The sequence below is a fragment of the Protomyctophum bolini genome (genome assembly GCF_963924005.1).
Source record: "Protomyctophum bolini genome assembly, chromosome: 11".
NCBI lineage: Eukaryota > Metazoa > Chordata > Actinopteri > Myctophiformes > Myctophidae > Protomyctophum > Protomyctophum bolini.
The window spans coordinates 40,316,533-40,331,656 of record NC_137872.1 but is presented as its reverse complement, the minus strand read 5'-3'; the positions used below and the strand labels follow the sequence as shown (position 1 = coordinate 40,331,656).

Genomic DNA, 15,124 nt, shown 5'->3' with positions numbered 1-15,124 from the left:
ATAGTATTTATTTAAAGACGGTTACGTCGCGGACAAAGCCAACTCGAGTTGTGACAAATCATGACAATAAACACAATATTTTGGACCAAACAAATAATTACAAAGAATAAAAACAACAAAAACTGCTGTTTTTTTCTAATTATTTGTTCGGCCCAAAAAATTTGTGTTTGTTGTCATGATTTGTCACCACAAGAGTTGGCATTGTACGACACGCGGGGAATCATTTTCTGGGCCCTGGTAGGGGGCAGGACTGCGACGCTCTATAAGCATTGTGGTCCAAAAATATACAAGCTGTCTCTGCGTTATCGTCAGGGAGGTTTATGACAGTCAGTCATTCATTATGATAGTCTGTTTCTAGCGAAAATGTAGCTAATTCAGCAGCAGTAACATTAGCGTTTTCTCTCAGTCAGTTGATTCTTCATATCCATATGAGTGAAACGGCCGGGGTGACATGTTTATTAACACAGTTATTATATGAGACGATCTAAAATCCCCCTATGGGGATTACAATGCAAATAAAAAGTACATGAACCCGTGGATTTGCGCCCTCTACCGATATTGACGTCAGACTTCAGTGCTCTATTGAGGCATCATACATTTACCAAGTTGTTTTGTTTGTTGGCTTTTACACCCATGACTTTGTTTTATTACCATTTCTCCAAGGTGTCACCAGTAACTGACCTAGACCTGGGTAGAAACATCAGTCATGTCAACTGTCTGTGACCAGTGTTGATTTTGTAGACTTAAACTAAGACAAAAAATGTCCGTCGGCTACCTTTTTCCACTGACGAAACCTAAATGAAAACTAAGCTATGATGACTTAAACTATTACTAAATATACTGACAATTTCATCAACAAATAAAAACTAGACTAAGTGCGTCGCAGCGTGACGCGTTGTGGGCTTGAAAAAAAAACTGTCTTACGACGGCATCAAGGCCCACCAACATACATTTTGTACTATATCAACTGTAGATTTAGTCGACTAAAATCATATGATATTTTGTCGACTAAAACTAGACTTAACACTAAAACATTCCAGGTGACTAAAATGTGACTAAAACTAAATGAAAACTATTCAAGAGACTAATGACTAAAACTAAAAATCTAAATTTGCTGCCAAAAACAACACTGACTGTGAGCACTTCAGAGGAGGAAAGTTCCCTGGAGTCATTTCATCTTTTAGATATTAACCACCTATGTTTTCTTCTACCAACAGGTCCCAGAGTCAGTTCATCTTTTAGATATTAACCTACTGTGTTTTCTTCTACCAACAGGTCCCAGAGTCAGTTCATCTTTTAGATATTAACCTACCTGTGTTTTCTTCTACCAACAGGTCCCAGAGTCAGTTCATCTTTTAGATATTAACCTACCTGTGTTTTCTTCTACCAACAGGTCCCAGAGTCAGTTCATCTTTTAGATATTAACCACCTTTGTTTTCTTCTACCAACAGCCAGAGTTTCTCTCCCTCTCTGTGGAGAGACTGACAGAGATCCTCTCCAGTGATCACCTGAATGTTCCCAAGGAGGACACGGTGTTTGAGGCTGCTATGATGTGGTTCGACAAGTGTCCTGCTACCTGCAGGCACAGCTTTGGAAAGGTCAGTCTTTTCTTATTCTCACATCCTGGACCTATATGATATTGATACTACTACTACTACTACTTTTTTTCTATCATTTTTATCCCATTTATTTTCACCCAGTGTCAATTATCCAATGTAATCCTGGGCGCTACACTTCCTCTGCCAACCTAGGGGGTGGGGGGCAGCGGACTGACCTCATGCTTCCTTCTATGCATGAGGAATCCAAGCTGCTTCTTTTCACCTGACAGGGGGGAATTTCCCCGGACGGACGTAGCGTGTGGTAGGAACAGGAAGGTCCTTTCAGGTGCCCCGGCTGGCCAGGGGGAGGTAGTTTAGAGACCAGGATTACTGCATTACTTTTTTGTGAGTAGGCCTACCTACCCTAGGGGAGAACATGCAAACTCCACACAGAAAGGCCCTTTTGCCAACCCCACCTCGGTTATGGGCACTGATGACGCGGAGGAGAGGACACGCCCACAGCGTTCCCAGCGGGAATCGAACCCAGGACCTTCTAGCTGTGAGGCGACAGCACTACCGACTGTGCCACCGTGCCCCCTGTTACTACTACTTATTGATACTATGTATTATTTTATTTTTTTTATTTATTGTTATTTTTATTACTTGGACGGCGCCCGTCTTGGAACAAAACCTTTGATTTATTGTTTTTTAACTTATTGTTACGAACTTGGCCATTAATCCAGGCGCAGACGTCACTCAAAGTCTGGCACATACGTCCGGGACTGAGATTCTGTACGAGAACACATTTTCTGTACGCAGAAGACACAGGATTTTGTGTCTTATAACAATCATTTGAATAATTGTTGTTTTACCCAATGTCCAGTTGAACTAATAAATAATCGGTGTTCCACTTTATTTTAATTTTTAAGGTACTAGAGCACATCCGTCTTCCTCTCGTCAGTCCCTCCTACCTTCCCACTGTGGTTCTGTGTCTGGATGTGGTGAAAGAACACGAGGGCTGCCAGAGGTTCATCTCTGAGGCCAAGAAGGAGAGACCCTACCGTAACACAGCACGCCCCCGCAGGCCCACAGGTACCCTACTGTAACACAGCACGCCCCCGCAGGCCCACAGGTACCCTACTGTAACACAGCACGCCCCCGCAGGCCCACAGGTACCCTACTGTAACACAGCACGCCCCCGCAGGCCCACAGGTACCCTACTGTAACACAGCACGCCCCCGCAGGCCCACAGGTACCCTACTGTAACACAGCACGCCCCCGCAGGCCCACAGGTACCCTACTGTAACACAGCACGCCCCCGCAGGCCCACAGGTACCCTACTGTAACACAGCACGCCCCCGTAGACCCACAGGTACCCTACCGTAACACAGCACGGCCCCACAGGTACCCTACCATAACACAGCACACCCCCGCAGGCCCACAGGTACTCTACCGTAACACAGCATGCCCCCGCAGGCCCGCAGGTACCCTACTGTAACACAGCACGCCCCCACAGGCCCACAGGTACCCTACCGTAACACAGCACGCCCCCGTAGACCCACAGCTACCCTACTGTAACACAGCACGCCCCCACAGGTACCCTACCGTAACACATTACGCCCCCACAGGTACCCTAATGTAACACAGCACGACCCCACAGGCCCACAGGTACCCTGCTGAACACATGCATGTTAAAACCAATCTACTCTATCTCACCTTGTCCTTCTCTCCTGCTTGTTGAAGTGTCTCACCTTGTCCTTCTTCTCCTGCTGGTTGCAGTGATAGTGACGGTGGGAGCAAAGTGTAACAAAGGTGGTTTTCACAAAGTGGAGAGCCTGGATCCCCTGAAGAACAACAGGAAGACTCTAGGATATCTGCCCTTTAAAGCACATGAGTATGCTGTGGTCGCGTCAGGTGAGGATTACCATCAGAGGACTGGATCCTATACTCTGAATTGTTGCACCAGAATTACATTTGGATGATGTCTTGAAGGGTACAATTGAAGCATTCAGATTAGAAGACTCTCTTATCCATAGCTGTAATTACAAGAAAAATGAAAAAATATGACAATGTCACGCAACCTTGTCAACTAACTAACAGTGTAAATAGTCACTTAATGGAGTGCAAAGAAGAAAGAAACATATAAAAGAAACTAGGACACCAGGTAAACATACACCTAACAACTGGGAAACATACACCTATCCCTGTTGAGGGATACTGGGAACGGGGTTATTACTTGCGCAAGCAGAGTGCGCAAGTACTAGTTTCGCCCAGGACGATATTCGATGTGTAGCAAACAATGTGTATGCACCGTCCCAGCAAACAATGCATATGCACCGTCCCAGCAAACAATGCATATGCACCGTCCCAGCAAACAATGCGTATGCACCGTCCCAGCAAACAATGCGTATGCACCGTCCCAGCAAACAATGCGTATGCACCGTCCTAGCAAACAATGCGTATGCACCGTCCTAGCAAACAATGTGTATGCACCGTCCTAGCAAACAATGCGTATGCACCGTCCCAGCAAACAATGCGTATGCACCGTCCCAGCAAACAATGCGTATGCACCGTCCCAGCAAACAATGCGTATGCACCGTCGCAGCAAACAATGCGTATGCACCGTCCCAGCAAATGACGTAATGACTAGTTCATTGAGAGCTAGTTATACCAGTTATACCCTGACGTCATATGCTGGGACGTGCATACGCATCAAAAGTGGAGCAAAGTAACCACAGTATACCGCTAATCAACTTACAAATGACATATACATATACATAGAGGCATTTCCTTTAATCCACCCGAAACTGATCGACTTATTTCAGTTTATATACCTTTTTTTCCATCGGATATCGATGATTTTTTTCTTCTTTGAGAAACTAAAAAGGGATCCAGAATAATTCTAAATCAATAAAACTGTATTTCTTTTATAGATAGAAACTGGTACCATACTTCATCATACTACTTTTTTACATGCATAAAGTAGGTAGGTAGCAAACAGTTAAACCTAATAATTCAACATTTCAAACGTTCCTTCACAGAGAAGCTGAGCTTTGAAAGTTTGTAGCGGTCGACAGTACTTGCGCTCTGCTTGCGCACTAGTAGGCCATTTATGGTGCAACAAGCAAGTAGGCACTCGAAAGAGTGCAGTTCTAGTTTGACTACTGTAATTACTGATAGCTCACAGGCAGGGTGTTGTTGTTTTCTTTTTTTCTTTTTACTACAATAATATTAGCTATAGTGCAGCCAGTGGTGAGGTTGGTATACTACTGTATAGCCCACAGCTTATGTTACAACTATCTTGGTGAAGTTCTGTAAAAGTCTCGCCTTTTATAAGTGTACCACGGTGATGTAAATAGGTTTTCAATGTAATGAGTCCCAGGATGCAGGGATGGTCTTTCAGAAATGAGTCCCAGGGACATTTTATGAGTCCCACTTCAACCACGTTAGGAGTCATATTTTGCCATTTTTATAAATTGCAGCATTTAACTCCCATTTCATTTTATATGGTTATAATGTGGCTATATTAATGTAGAAAACAGAAGAAGAAAGTATTATTATAACTAAAGCTAGCAAAATAAACTAGAATAAAAAACAGTACAGTCGTACAGTAGTGCATCCTGTGGATGCAGAGGTCGTTGTTTTATTGCGTCCCTTAAAGGGACACTTCACCCTTTTTGCAAATAAATATATGTTAATGACGTTTAGAAGCTTTAGAACACTTTCCTGGGGGTCTTTATGTGTGTAATATGTGGTTTTAGATATTTTAGATTGTAGCAGTGAGCCTGTTGTCTCTGATGTCATGGACACTGGGCTCACTTCCTTCCTGGACTACATGTTGTCTCAGTAAGACCGCTCTCCCCCCATTATCCACAAGGAGGAGCAGTGCACCAAAGAATTATGGGAATTGTAGTCCAGGAAGGTAGTGAGACCAGTGTCCATGACATCAGAGACAACAGGCTCACTGCTACAATCTAAAATATCTAAAACCACATATTACACACATAAATTCCCCCAGGAAAGTGATCTAAAGCTTCTAAACGTCATTAACATATATTTTTTTTGCAAAAAGGGTGAACTGTCCCTTTAACTATAAACTGCGTTTTGGGATGCAAAATGCATACTCACAATAACATAGAAGATGGAGAAAATAAAAAGATACGTGAAGACATTTCAACTTGTGTATTAAAGCATATTACAATCTTTATTTCTTTTAACAATGGAGGAATGACTGGTTTTAATTCTGCTCTTCTCTCACCAGGCTCCACTCTGTATTTGGCCGGAGGATATCTTGAAGGTTTGGCCATTAAGGATCGTTCGGCCAGTAAGGAGGTGTGGCGCTACGACGTTCACCATAAGTCATGGCTGAAGACGGCTCCCATGAAGACGGCCCGCTATGGCTTCAGTAAGACTGTCACTCAGTTCAACCACGTTAACCCTGGACTCCCTGTTCTGGTTATATATCATAGGCAAAAATAATAAGATAATCATCATTTGTGGGATGAGCAGTGCTGCTAAGTGGGTTGTGCGGTTCCCATGAAAAATGCCCTCTTGCCAACACAAACTGTGGTATTGGGATCTGATTGGATCGGAAAAATCGGGAGTGTGTATCCCTAGTTCTAATGATCTTTTCTTTGTGTGTTTTTCTCTCTGCCCAACCCCACCCAGGCCTGGTGGAGCTGGATGGATGTGTGTTTGCCGTGGGGGGCTCTGGGAGTGAAGAGAGTAAAGTCTCCATAGAGCGCTACGACCCCCAAAACAACACCTGGAAGCTCCTGAAGGATGCCGTGCCCGAGGCTTGTCGTGCCAAAGCTCTCGTCTCGTCTCCGCTTGTGGTCGCACGAGGAAGATGGCTCTATTTTATTGGTACGGACGGGTTAATTAAGGCCCCTGTTCACGTCTTTACTTCGGTAGACTCGATGCGAATGAATGGGCATCATTCTTGCATCATTCTTGCATATAAAATTTGCCTTCTGCCTTAGTTTGCCCTCTCACTGCGCTGTCATCCGCAGCAATTTGCAACGCAGCAGGGAACTTTATCAATGTGTTAAATTCATAAACTACACAGTGAAATCTATAGTGTTTTTGAGTGGTGCAACCACTCCAAGGAACAGCAATGTCTGTGTTCACCTATGTGTTGGTTCACCTATGTGTCCGCCTACCTATGAGTACCAGTATGTGTGTGTGTGTGTGTGTGTGTGTGTCTCTCTCTCTCTCTTCTCTCTCTCTCTCTCTCTCTCTCTCTCTCTCTCTCTCTCTCTCTCTCTCTCTCCTGGACCCTAGGTCATGATCCAGTCCAGGTCTCCAAGTACGACCCTGAAAAATCGGTGTGGAAAAAGGTCACTCCATCTGGGTCCCTTCCAATGCATAGTGATCCGTCAGCTGCTTGTGTTCTGAATGGAAAGATCTATGTTACAGGTAACATACCTGGTCTTATAGATCTATGTTACAGGTATCGTACCTGTTCTTAACACATTTAGACCCGAGATCCATTCTACCAAATGTTTTCTGAAAAACCCATTTCCTTTTTCATGTAAAGGACCCCCAGAATTATCTGTAATTGGCCATGGACCCCCAGAATTATCTGTAATTGGCCATGGACCCCCAGAAGCAAAGATTTGAGTTTTCAAAAATAGCAGACCTGCAAGCTCGGCTTGTAAATTTGCTATTATTCAATAGCTTGCTAAAGTATAAATGCAAAAAACACCAAAAGGGCCCTGTATGGGTTCAAATCTAAGTAAAGCAAAGCAACATCAAATAAAACTCCAAATAGTTGTAATCGTTTCGGTTCGGTCTCTATCCTTGTATTACTCTATGACAGGGGTTTTCAATAGGTGGTCCGTGGACCACTGGTGGTCCGTGGAGGTGTTCCATGTGGTCCCTGACCATACATTTAGTAATGTAGGATCTGTAGATTCTTTCCACTCTTCCTGGGGTCCAGAAGTAACTTCCTGGGGTCCATGACATACATAGAACACAACACAATAAAAATAACACTGCACATATAAAACACAATTGTACAATTGAAATTAAACAGGTTGAGAATCACTGCTAGAGCCGTAACAAATCTTCTCTTATGGGCGTCTCCCTGGCATATCTCTTCCAACGGGGGTCCACAGGCTGATATATGTCGATTTAGGGGTCCTTGACATGAACAAGTCGGGGAACCACTGCCATAAGTAAAGTAATAGACTCACTTCAACTTCACTGCAGGTCGGTCTCCCACACCTGAGGTGTTTCTAGACCATGCTTGCTTCATGGCGTGCTTCAACCCAGAGACCAACCGTTGGACCATGTGTGACGCCTTACAAGGTCACGCTCAAGAGCTACGCTACGCGCATAGCCTGGCTGTGGTGGACGGACAGATCTACATTCTAGGAGGCGTGGATCGCGAAGAATTTCCGTCTGGTCTCATTTCATGCAGAAATGTGAAGAGCATGGCGCGCTACTGTGAGGAGACCAACAGGTGGGAGAGCATGGAGTCTGGTGCTGGTGGTGCATTCCACTGTGTCACTCTCAGGCTGAGGAAGGATCACGTACCCGTGGCTGATGACGATGATGAAAGCTCTGATGATTCTTCCGATGATGAAGATCCAAATGGTTATGACACTGATAACGCTTATTATCAACGCTGGTTGAGTGAACGCTGGCGCGACTAGCTGCCGCTGCTCTCCGGTTGTTTTTAAAGCTTTTTTTTATGATTCCACGCATCGCCTACAGCAGACCTTACTTATATGGAACTTGGTATTGCTGATCTCCACCATGGGCTCATCATAGAAGCATACTGTATCACCAGTATTGTTTTCTCCGTTCAAGCTCGTAGCGTGCTGGGGTTCCTTACCTGGAATACCTGGTTACTGCTGCTGCTGCTCGGCTCACCAGACACCAGCCCGTGGAGACCATGGCGTGGATCTACAAGCTCGCTGTGAGCTTTGTGCTCGTGTGGACAGTTTTGTCCCTTTTAATCCATCCAGCGTCTGCATTGATTCAGTACATGAGCGCGGAGCTCACCCAACTCCGGTTCCTCCGCCCTGCCGCTCCCCCGTCTGTACTGCACCTCTTCCCGGTCATCTCTCGCCTTCCTCCCCGTCGGAGATACATCCACCGCGGTTCCGGACGGAGTTATAACATCGACGACTCCACTGCCATTCCGTCGCTCTGGTCCTCCGGCCGCCGCCGTCCTCCCAAAAACACCAACAGGAGGGTGGATCACAGAACGCTAGCCAGCCTAGCTAGGTCGGCTAACGTCATCTTCTCCAACCAACACTCCGACGTCAACTTTGGACTCCTCAACACCCGCTCCCTCACTGGCAAAGGGCAACTACTCCAGGACCTCCTCATCGATCACAAACTCGACTGTCTCTGTCTCTGTGAGACCTGGCAAACCCCGGATGATTATTCACAATTAAATGACTGTATTCCACATGGCTTTGTTTACACCAGCAAGTCTCGTCTATCCGGAAGAGGAGGCGGTCTCGCGATTCTATATCGCGAGACTTGGAAAGTGTCTACTGTTACCATGCCAACAGTGTCACAATCATTCGAGGCCGTGGCTCTTCAATTGAATGGACCCACTCCTACCATTCTAGTCAACATTTACCGCCCTCCCAAACCAAACAAGGATTTTATTACTGATTTCACTACATTTCTCGCTCATATCTGCACACTTTCACCCAATATAATTTTGCTTGGTGACGTAAATATTCATTTGGACAATAACAATCTTGCTTTCACTAAGGACTTCATCTCATGCCTGGACAGTTTTGGTCTCAAACAATTTATCAATTTCCCCACACACTGTAAAGGTCATACATTGGACATAGTTTGCTGCTCTGGTATCACTCCTCTCAATTTCTCTGCCTCCGACCTCCCTTTCACTGACCACAAACTCATTTCATTTAACCTCAGTCTCACCTTGTCCAAAACCAAACAATCTCGTACCATAACCCTCCGTAACATCAAAAACATAAACCCAGACGACCTCATAACAGGCATTGAAAATCTCCCCACCATCACCCCCCCATGCACCCCAGATCAGTTAGTCAGTATTTACAATGATGGCCTCCACTCCCTGCTAAATACACTTGCCCCCCTCAAAACCCGGAACATCTCATTTCGCCACTCTGCCCCCTGGTTCTCCCCCCACCTGCGCCAGCTGAAGGCCAAAGGCCGTCAGCTTGAGCGACTGTACACCAAAACCGGACTCACTGTACACAAACAAATGCACCATGCCCACATCCTCCAATATAAAAATGCCATCTCCTCAGCCAAAACCCAATATTTTGCAGACAAAATCACTGCCGGTGCCGGGAACACCCGGGCTCTGTTTTCGGTGGTTAACAACTCCCTCCGCCCCCCTGATTCCCTCCCCCCACACTTCTACTCCACTGACCACTGCAACGCCATAATGTCATTCTTCAACGCCAAAATATCCACCATTCACCATCAACTAGCCCCCCTCACGTCCGGTTGTCCTCCTCCCTCTGTTCCTAATCCCCCAGTCTCTGCACCTCTCTCCTGTTTCCAACTCCCCTCTCCCTCAGACCTTTCCAAACTCATCCGGACTTCCAAACCTACGACCTGCCAACTTGACCCCCTGCCATCCCCCCTCGTTATAGCCTCCCTTCCCTCTTTACTCCCTCTGATAACAGCCATCATTCACTCCTCTCTCACATCTGGTTCCATCCCATCTCCACTGAAAACTGCCTCTGTTACACCCTTATTAAAGAAACCTGGTTTAGACCCCAACAACTTCAGTAATCTCCGCCCCATCTCCAACTTACCTTTTTTAGCAAAAATCCTAGAAAAGGTTGTTGCAACTCAGTTACAGGCCCACCTCTCCAACAACAACCTATATGAACAATTTCAGTCCGGTTTCCGCCCCCACCACAGTACAGAAACAGCCTTAATAAAAATCACCAACGACCTCCTGTTAGCAGCCGACTCTGGACAGTTATCCATTCTCATCCTTCTCGACATGACTGCAGCCTTTGACACCATCTCACACTCCATCCTCCTCGACCGTCTAGCCTCCATTGGCATATCTGACACACCCCTACACTGGTTCCACTCCTATCTCTCCGACCGCACTCAGTTCATTCAGCTAAAATCTTTCATATCCCACTCCTCTCCCCTCTCCTCTGGTGTTCCCCAGGGCTCTGTCCTTGGCCCCATATTATTTATAATATACCTCCTCCCACTTGGCTCTATATTCCGCAAACACAACGTCAATTTCCACTGTTACGCGGACGACACCCAGCTCTATGTCTCCTCCACACCTACCTCCACCCTCCCACCACCCTCCCTCTGTGCCTGTCTTCATGAAATTAAAGACTGGTTCACCTCATCCCTCCTCAAACTAAATGGCAATAAAACCGAGTTAACCCTCATTGGCACCAAATCCTCACTCACCAAGCACCCCAGTTTTACACTCACCATAGATAACTCCTCGGTTTCCCCTTCCCCCCAGGTCAAGAGTCTGGGTGTCGTCCTCGACAGCACCCTATCTTTCCATACCCACATCAATAACACCATCCGGTCCGCCTACTTTCACCTCCGCAACATCAACCGCCTCCGCCCTTCACTCACCCCCAACAACACTGCCATCCTAGTCCTTTCTCTGGTCACCTCCCGCCTCGATTACTGCAACTCCCTTCTCTTCGGTCTCCCCCACAAACTCCTCCATAAAATCCAACTGGTCCAGAACGCTGCAGCCCGCATCATCACCAAAACCCCTGCCATCTCCCACATCACCCCCGTTCTTCACCAACTCCACTGGCTACCCATCACATACCGCATAGATTACAAGATCCTCCTCAACACATTCAATGCCATCCATAACCTCTCCCCCCCTTACCTGTCTGATCTCATCCATATCAACACTCCCACCCGGTCACTTAGGTCTGCCTCCTCCACCAACCTCACTGTTCCCCCAGCTCGTTTGTCCACCATGGGGGGTAGAGCTTTCAGCCGCTCTGCCCCTCGCCTCTGGAACAGCCTTCCCCCCGACATTCGAAACATGGACTCACTCCCCACCTTCAAATCCCACCTCAAAACTCACCTTTTCAGACAAGCCTACTCCCACCTTGAGTAGAAGTCTGCTGCAGGCCTTTGTGTGTATTTTAAACTTGCTTTATTGTATTGTATTTCTTTTCTGTTTTGTTTTGTTAGGCGACCTTGAGTGACCTGAAAGGCGCCATATAAATAAAATGTATTATTATTATTATTATTATTATGCTGATTATACTCAGGAGGAGGAGGAGGAGGAGGATAACGAACGGCAATGGGCAGGATGGCAAATGGCACGTGATTTCTCTTAAAGGGATTATGACTATTTTCTTTTAGCTTTGCCTCCACTCCTGTGTCTGTCCCTGTGTCTGTGTGTCTGTCCCTGTGTCTGTATGTCTGTCCCTGTGTCTGTATGTCTGTATGTCTGTGTCTGTATGTCTGTGTCTGTGTCTGTATGTCTGTCCCTGTGTCTGTATGTCTGTATGTCTGTGTCTGTATGTCTGTGTCTGTATGATTGTCTCTGTGTCTGTATGTCTGTGTGGGGGTCCCCAGGGTGTGCTCCTCACTTCACAAGGGTGTGATTTTTTTTTACTAGGTTTTCTGAGCTCAATTGCACCCAAAAAAACTGAACTTTTAATATTCAGTAGATGTTCTGTGGTCTGGGGTTTTCTGGCTCAAACAAAGTGCTCTGATTTTCCTGCTGTTTGTGATGTCACAGCCTGCAAATCCCATATATGTCAATGGGATTTGAATCGACTGCACTGGTTCTGATGTGCCAATAGATAGGCATATAGGAAAAGAGGATAATTTTCAACTTCCACTGGGATAATAAAGCAGAGACAAAGACTGTGACACAAGAAGTAGCACAAGTGTTTTTCCTTCCACTTCCACCCTGCCTCACATTCTTAGAGTTATAAAATATAATACATGTTTTTAGAGTGTGCATGCATGTGTGTGTGTGTGTGTCTTAGAGTATATATTAATAGAGACGGCACCCGGAGGAAACCCTGAGGCTAAATGGACATAGTGGCCGAATTTGGTATTGCAGCGTGGGCCCAAACACATGAACGCGCTGGTCCGTTGACTATCATTGCGCACGTTCATGATGACACGTGAACACTGAACGCGTGCAATGATAGTCAATGGCCAGCGTGTTCATGTGTTTGGCCCATTCAATCCCAGAATGCACTCTGTTCCTACCCTACCCGGAAGGAGTGAAATCGCCTCATGCGCTTTTGAGCAACTTAATGCAAGTGGATGGGAGGAGAAATCCGGTGCCATATCTCTATTAATATATACTGTACTCTAAGGTGTGTGTGACTGTCAATGCAGTCAGACAATAGGAGAACAGCCATTTACAAAGTTCATAGAATGCAAAACATTCGATTAAAAGCTGCCAATATATTATTTAAATCTCACACACTATTAAGGGAGCCGGAGGTTCCATGTGAAAAGGTGGACTTTCCCCTTAAGCACTTACCCCTCAAGATGTCTTCACGCCACTGGCCTTGCTAGCTGCCTGGCCCGCCTTTTGGAAAGGCTGGCCATTTCTAGGCCCCTCACAACCAACCTGTGCACATGCCCTAAGGCAGTGATACTCAACCTCAGGCCATTATGACTGGCCCACCAATGAAAATCTAAAAAAAAGAAGAAAAAAAGATCTGGAAAATGAAATAAAAATAAAAAAATCTGAATGAAGTTATCTTTAAATACATTATTATAAGTAATACTATTAGAGTTGTACTATTACTCGAACGAAAATAAAAGCTTGGGGGGTGGGGGGGGGGGGAGAGATGCAATGCAAATGAAAGACATATACTGTGTATCCCTATTCCCTGACATAATTTTATAGCTAAACGGACAGAATTCTATTTTATTTGAATGATGAAACCCAGCTGCCATTAATAGTTGGAAATGGAAATGGAAATTGCGGAAATGGAAATTGCGGAAATTGTAATTGCGGAAATGGAAATTGCGGAAATGGAAATTGCGGAAATGGTAATTGTGGAAATGGTGGAAATGGAAATTGCGGAAATGGTAATTGCGGAAATTGCTCTTCAGTTATAGCTATCTATTTTCAGGATAGCTATTGTAATTGCGGAAATGGAAATTGCGGAAATGGAAATTGCGGAAATGCGGAAATGGAAATTGCGGAAATGGTGGAAATGGAAATTGCGGAAATGGAAATTGCAGAAATTGCGGAAATGGAAATTGCGGAAATGGAAATTGCGGAAATGGTAATTGCGGAAATTGCTCTTCAGTTATAGCTATCTATTTTCAGGATAGCTATTGTAATTGCGGAAATGGAAATTGCGGAAATGCGGAAATGGAAATTGCGGAAATGGTGGAAATGGAAATTGCGGAAATGGAAATTGCAGAAATTGCGGAAATGGAAATTGCGGAAATGGAAAATGCGGAAATGGTAATTGCGGAAATTGCTCTTCAGTTATAGCTATCTATTTTCAGGTAGATTGTTTTATTTTACTCAGTCAGCCATATCACTACTCATTTTTTTTCATGAAAAAGGTCATAGCTGGGTAATCTATTTTCAGGCAAATTGTGTTTATTGTATTTTATTTTACTCAGCCATAACAATTTATTTTCTGTTAACCAACTTGCTGGCTGGCAGGCAGGCAGACAGCTACTCATAGACAGGCAGACAGACAGACAGACAGACAGCTACTCATGGAGAATTGGACAGGCAGGCAGTCAGACAGCTACTCATAGACAGGCAGACAGACAGCTACTCATGGAGAATTGGACAGGCAGGCAGACAGCTACTCATGGACAATTGGACAGGCAGGAAGGCAGACAGCTACTCATAGACAGACAGACAGCTACTCATGGACAATTTGAACAATTGAACAATTTGGACCGAAATGTCCACCATAGCCCAGCATGACGACGATCAACTGTGGCACACAGCGGTGACATTGCAGTCAGAGAAATGCAAACTGAGACTTATCTAATGTATTAAAATAATTTATTCAAATGAAAAAAATGAAGAAAAAAAATTGGGCTGCTGTGCTGGGACTACTTTCATTCACAGTCCATCCAGACTGCGGTGGTTTGAGAGTGGAGGAGGCCATGAGGTCCTGGAGTAACACGGTCTAGTGGATCACAGAGTCCACTGGACTGTGAACATCTGTGACATCGGCAGGGCCAGGCCAGTCACTGTCAACGCCTGTAGTGAGACAGAAAGAGAGACAGTGAGAGAGAGAGAGTGTGGACATAACATTTCAGACTCCATAGAGCACCGAGGTCCTGACGTCACTTGGCAGTAGAGGGCGCCAGTCGACAGGTTTGTGTACTTTTTATTTGCTTCTTCATATAAGAACTGTGTTTGAAAAATAAACCGAACATCCCGGCCTTTTCACTCATACTGAGTACTCAGACTGAAGGTGGAAATGTACAAATATACCCAAAGAGTAACAAAATAAGCGCTAGAAACGAGTAAAACAACCCAGAGACTACATTTACGGGTAGACGGGTGGCTGCAGCTGCCCGTCGCACAACATAAACTGACATGTTAATTACGTTCTTTTAAAAAATATCATTAAATATGAAACATTAGTAGA

The 15,124-nt window shown here is 45.2% G+C and overlaps 1 protein-coding gene across 1 annotated transcript in view; it reads right to left on the bottom strand.

Moving 5' to 3' along the window:
• Nucleotides 1-14,664: 14,664 nt before the first annotated feature.
• Nucleotides 14,665-15,124, bottom strand: part of LOC308323490 (lysosomal alpha-glucosidase-like) — a gene marked incomplete at both ends in the record, with an annotated part of 33,386 nt that continues 32,926 nt past the window's right edge. The window contains one exon of the mRNA XM_080775218.1: nt 14,665-14,730. Coding sequence (XP_080631344.1) covers nt 14,665-14,730 — 66 coding nt within the window. The remainder of the gene's footprint in view (nt 14,731-15,124) is intronic.